Source organism: Branchiostoma floridae, chromosome 11 (assembly GCF_000003815.2).
Source record: "Branchiostoma floridae strain S238N-H82 chromosome 11, Bfl_VNyyK, whole genome shotgun sequence".
NCBI lineage: Eukaryota > Metazoa > Chordata > Leptocardii > Amphioxiformes > Branchiostomatidae > Branchiostoma > Branchiostoma floridae.
The window spans coordinates 21,814,771-21,821,059 of NC_049989.1; the positions used below are offsets into that span (position 1 = coordinate 21,814,771).

The following is a 6,289-nucleotide window of genomic DNA, read 5'->3' on the forward strand; positions in this document are numbered from 1 at the left end:
TAACGGAGCCCGTCAGAGACTTATGTGCGCACTAGCGTTAAAGATGTTTTGCTAGATGCCAGACAGCATCTGATTTCCGACTTGAATACTCAAACTGCTCATAGCACATGTAGTCTCTCTTCACCAGTATGGGTTCTCATATGTTTGGATGAATAAGACTTTTATCAAAGCCGTCCTGTACCCACACTCCCCACACATTTAGAGTTTCTCTCCTCTGTGTTTGACCCGATGTTGGTTCAAGATGAACTTATGTGCAGCAGAAAAGTCACACTGGTCACATTTGTAGCGGTATTTACCAGTATGAGTTCTCATATGTTGGGTTAAGTCAGACTTTTTATCTGTCCTGTACCCACACTTGCCACACATGTCATCAGCATGTTTTACTAGATGGCCGTACAAAGTAGATTTCTTAGCAGCAGCATAGTCACACTGGTCACACTTGTAGGGCCTTTCTCCTGTATGAGTTCTCATATGTTGGGATAAGATAGACTTACAAGTTGTCCTGTACCCGCACTCACCACATATGAAAGGTTTCTCTCCAGTAGATGTTTCTGGCTGAGCTGTTGACTTGTCTTCAAACTTGCTTGCATCTCTGTCCAACACAACTTCAGTAGGAGACCCACCACAAAGGTTCTGTGGAACAGCAGTAGGAGACCCATTACCTGCCTCTGCCATGTCTGACCTAATGGACAGATAATTGAAAAGATTAAACACATCAATCAAACATATGATGAGTCAAGAGTATATTTTTTCTGTTGATGACAAAAATGGGAGGTTGCTACAACATCTGACAACTCTGACTGATTCACTCCCATCATTAAAAGCCAGGTGCTGGAACTGCTAGGAGAGAATCCCCACAGGTATAATAACACTGTACAGTATCTGTACGGCTACTTAGTCTCTATCCAGTACTCTATGTCTGTGGTAAAGATCCAGCAACAGAGAGGAGCATGGTTTGCTACAATTACTGTAAGGGTAGCCGCAAACTTGCGACTGAACCAACAGTCACAGACTGGTACGTTGAAGCAAATGAACAAATTGCCGAATAAACGAGTACTGAGGATTAGTGCAACACCCCTTAGAGTTTGTTTCTATCAAACGACCATCTTTTGTCTCTACAGCAGTTTTGCCCCCCTCCCCCTTCCAATTTTCTCAATCAAAAGTCTTACATTCCGCCCCAATGCCGCACATACGCCAGGGAGATGACCTATAGCTCCTCTGCTTCACGATAATGTACATATTTAGCATAATCCAAGTTCTTACCTGGTTCCAGTGTTGAATTTTACCTTCACAGTCCTGCAGTGTCTTCCTTCCACAGGCGAACATAGGGTTGAAAGGTGAACTCATTATGGGTGAAAGGTCATATCTTATACCTGGTTATCCGATTTAGTGTCTTTAGAAGTTCTGCCTACATTGTAAAAGGGTCGCGCCCATCCGCTGGCATGTTTGCTTTTAATTGCTTATTTTTCTTTCTTTATTGCTGCTTTTATGAAAGATATTTAAAACTTTCATACGCGAGATAAATATGTTTTAGATAGAAACAATAAAAATAATCATTGTTCTTCTTGTTAGACAGACAGGCAACCATCACCTTTGCCTTGCTCCTGTTACGAGTCTATTTTCCTCTTTACTAGTGGTTGTCATCTATTGTCAAGTTAAAGGCGGGTACAGTACTGCCTTTGTTGTCTTCAAACTTCAAACCACCACTAGGGGCTTCTACTGGATTTAAGACCGTAATATTCATCTGCAACAGTTGTTTTAAAAGTGGAGTAATTATTGTGTAATGTACATATCCTGACAAGGGCTGTAGATTGATGTACAAACTACAGCCCAAGGGAGAACCAAGGATTTAATGTTGTAACCTTTGAAAGTTATATGGCCATTTGAGAGACGTTTCTGTGAGGTTTGTTGGAGGGAGTTGGAAAACTTGCAACTTGCGTGGCCAGCACAATACGAGAAAAAGACATTTGTTCTTTTATTAAATCATTTTCATTTCCACGTGTCTAAAACTAGCATAAATTGAATCAAGGAGGTTATATAGACTATATGGCCTCCTTGATTGAATCAAATACATATTTTTACCTATTAGCCAACATCTTCAGAGCAATTACAGTCGCTTTATATAAACTATATGTGATCATAAATCTTTAATCACGTAAATAACTCCAGATGTAAACCAATATCTAACAGTGTACAGGCTAGTAAACAAATGAGAGAATTAACATCCATCCTCTACGTTTATGCACAATTGTTACACTGAAGAAACGTTTTGTAGAATGTCAGTAGAAAGTCAGCTATCAGGATGTCAGTATTTGATAGAGACTAAGTAGCTGTACAGTTGCTCCAACCAGGAATGTTGCAAACACGTCTCTACAAATAATGGTTTACAAATATGGGACTTTACACTTTGACCTTGGCCCACAATGCACCATGAGTGCAGATGCGCACTGGGAACTGTGAAATGATGTGCTCACATTGGCGTGAGAAACATGTACATGTGGTGTTAAACCTTAGCTTAAGGTAGCAGAACACAGTTTTTAGCCTTTGGGGAATTCTATAGTTAAAGACCACAAGGTGACTGACATTTACGCAGATGAAATTAAGGGTGTAGTTTACAAGGTAGGCAAACTAATATGTTAAAGTCGAGGGTATAACCTACAAAATATCTAAAAACAAAAGCTACGATTTTGAACTTTTTTATGCCTCTTTAAAATGGTCATGTGGGGCCATGCGGAACTGAAAATGGCTCACCAAGACAGTCAGCTGTAAAGGTCACACGCATGGATACACCAAACTGGCAAACATCATGATCTTATGCATACGAGCTCAAAGTATACTCATCATACTACCATATAGCAAAGTTCATGACCAACTTTAAAGTTATTGTGTTTTGAGGCGCTTCCAGATTTTAGTTGCATTACTTTTACGATCATTGAAAGTACTGTGTTTTTACATCCGTTTTCTCTGTTCCATGTGCTTGTATGTATGGCTGGGTAAGTTCTGTCTACCTGAACCTGAACTCCAAACACATTTTAAGTTTCTCATCAGTGTGGGTTGGTAGATGCCGGACAACATCTTATTTCAAAGTTGCTGAACTGAAACAAATGTTTGTTCAAGGTGGACTTACGCATGTAGCAGAATATAGTCACACTAGTCACACTTGTTGGGTTTTTCTCCTGTATGAGTTTTCATATGCCGGGATAAGCTGGACTTTTGAGTTGTCCTGTACCCACACTCACCACACATGAAGGGCTTGTTACCAGTGTGCTTTGCTAGATGATGGCCCAAAGCAGATTTCTGTGCAGCAGAATAGTCACACTGGTCACACTTGTAGGGCTTTTCTCCTGTATGAGTTCTCATATGCCGGGATAAGTTAGACTTTTGAGTTGTCCTGTACCCACACTCCCAACACATGTGGGGTTTCTCTCCAGTGTGTTTGGCTGCTAGATGGGTACCCAAAGTGTTTTTCGTAGCAGCAGAATAGTCGCACTGGTCACATTTGTAAGGTTTTTCTTCTGTATGAGTTCTCATATGTTGGGATAAGTTAGCCTTTAGAGTTGTCCTGTACCCACACTCCCCACACATGTAGGGTTTGTTACCAGTGTGATTTGCTAGATGATGGCCCAAAGCAGATTTATCTGCTGCAGAATAGTCACACAGGTCACACTTGTAGGGCTTTTCACCAGTGTGGGTTCTCATATGCCGGGATAAGTTACACTTTTGAGTTGTCCTGTACCCGCACTCCCAACACAAGTGGGGTTTCTCTCCAGTGTGTTTGGCTGCTAGATGGGTGTCCAAAGTGTTTTTCGTCGCAGCAGAATAGTCACACTGGTCACATTTGTAAGGTTTTTCTTCTGTATGAATTCTCATATGCTTGAATAACTGAGACTTCAAAACTGCCCTGTACCCGCACATTTCACACATGTAGGGTTTGTTACCAGTGTGTTTCGCTATATGATAGTCCAATGCAAATTTATCTGCTGCAGAATAGTCACACTGGTCACACTTGTAGGGCTTTTCACCAGTGTGGGTTCTCATATGCCGGGATAAGCTAGCCTTGTAAGCCGTCCTGTACCCACACGCACCACACAAGTGGGGTTTCTCACCGGTGTGTGTGGTTACATGTTGGTCCAAAGTAGATTTCTTTGCTGCAGAATAGTCACACTGGTCACACTTGTAAGGTTTTTCACCGGTGTGTTTGGCTATATGTTGGTCCAAAGTAGATTTCCTTGCTGCAGAATAGTCACACTGGTTACACTTGTAAGGTTTTTCACCGGTATGAGTTCGCATATGTGCAGATAAGGTATATTTCCAAGCTGCCATATACCCACACTCACCACACATGTACAAAATGTAGGGCTTCTCTCCCGTTTGTGTTTCTGGATGATTGTCCGAACTGCTTGCTGTTCCTGTCTGCTTGTCTTCCGTCAACCTTGCGTCTCTTTCCCATAAAACTCCAGTAGGAGACCCATCACAGAAGTTCTGGGGAACAGCAGTGGGAGACCCATTACCTGCCTCTGCCATGTTGAACCTATTATGGACAAAAGGTTGAAAAGATGAAACACATCAGTCAACTGTCCGTCCTCTTCTTCCCTCGCATCCTTGTTTATGATAAATGAACGCAACCTAACCCAGACCTTCCGTCTCTTTGTGTACTCCTTCCTCACCCCCACCCCCCACACACATTTCTTGTTCATGCATCTATTTTTCAAACCATATCTTTAAAGTTATTAACGCCGCGCATGGTTCTAAGAGTTCGAAAGACGTCGACCTTGAGACGTGTGGTTTCGCCCCCCTCCCCCTCCGGAGTTTCCCCACCCCCGAAAGTCTTACTTTCCGTCCTAATGTGACCCCTACGCCCTAGAAATGACCTATAATTTCTCTGCGTCATGATCAGGCAGTCATTTAGTATAATTCTCGTTCTTACCTGCTCCCAGTGTTGATTTTTACCTTTACACAATCCCGCAAACGTCTTCTAAGCGAACCAAAGGGTGAAAGGTGAAATTCGCCTGGGTGAAAGGTCATCTTTCATACCTTGTTACCCAATTTAGTGTCTCGAAAGCTCTGCCTACACTATAAGCGGTACCTGTGATGACCTTTCTTTTTCCTTTCTGTTTGCATCATTTTTTTTTTACTTTCTTTCATTGTTAATTTTTTTGTTAAGATATTGATGACTTTCATACACGGGAGATATAAAATCTAGATGGCAAAAATAATCAACGGAGGTGGATAGCATCTTGTGTACAAAATCCAGTCTTTGTATTAATTATTGATCTTCGCGTTATAATAAACAACTAATATCACCATTATATGTTTGAGTCTTTTCCTTCTGTATTGGCAGTTGTCCTAAACCCCTCTCCCTCTATCCCACACTACACATTCCCAAACACCGAGCATTCTGCTATAAGATAGTCTTTGTTGTATTTGCCCACATTTCAGAAGAAAACGATGAAAGTTTCGAACAGCCAACGCTCAGGGCTACTCGCTTTATGGTATACATAACTGGATAGAGAATCATTTTCATCCTCATTATCTTCCTTAGAAGTGGTTCATTTTTAGAAGTGGTTTTAACACATTCTGACATTGTAATATAATTAAGGGTTAATGACCCGCCCCGAGGTGTATATGGTGTCATAACGCCTGGTCCTTTGCTATAACCACCGAATAAAACCACCGAGTGAGCGAAGCGAACGAGGTTGTTTTATGAGGTGGTTATAGCAAAGGACGAGGCGTTTTGACGCCATATATACCGAGGAACAGGCGGGTCATTAACCCTATTATCATATAGCCTACCCACACAAACCCATTTAAGAGTAGAGTAGAGTAGAGTTGCCGGTTGGGTAGGAGCGACAAATTCCATTATAAAACATACATCTTTTATACAGTACATAAATTTGAACAGTGAATTTGAACAACATAAAACTTGTACGTGAAATGTCTTTCAGTTCCAAGGCTTGAAATAAGAACAAAGTCGTGCAATGATAACACGATTAATGCACGGCTGTTGATGATTTTCCATCTGTTACGGCGTCATAACCAGCATGAAATGGGGCCTTCTGATTGGCCCACGTCCCCTGGCTATATGATAATCTAATGTACAGCGTCGTTATCTGGAAAACTAGGCAATGTGACTCTTGACCCATTGGCAGTGCGGTCACCCTGTGACGTTTCCGTGACCTTTCTTGAAAGTTGGAAAGTTCGGAGAGAAATGCCGTCAAACCTGACAGAGGAGACGTCGTTTTCGCCCCGGGCATATTGCTTCGAGGAAGGTCTCAAGAGCAGCTGGGTG

At 41.8% G+C, this 6,289-nt stretch overlaps 1 protein-coding gene across 1 annotated transcript; it reads right to left on the reverse strand.

Moving 5' to 3' along the window:
* Nucleotides 1-2,235: 2,235 nt before the first annotated feature.
* On the reverse strand, nucleotides 2,236-5,054 carry LOC118425961 (gastrula zinc finger protein XlCGF57.1-like). Its single transcript, XM_035835140.1, has 2 exons — nucleotides 4,928-5,054; nucleotides 2,236-4,531 (listed from the first exon to the last, which is right to left on the reverse strand). Exons 1-2 carry the CDS (start codon nucleotides 5,023-5,025, stop codon nucleotides 3,151-3,153), a joined length of 1,479 nt encoding a protein of 492 aa, XP_035691033.1. The 5' UTR covers nucleotides 5,026-5,054; the 3' UTR covers nucleotides 2,236-3,150.
* Nucleotides 5,055-6,289: the final 1,235 nt, after the last annotated feature.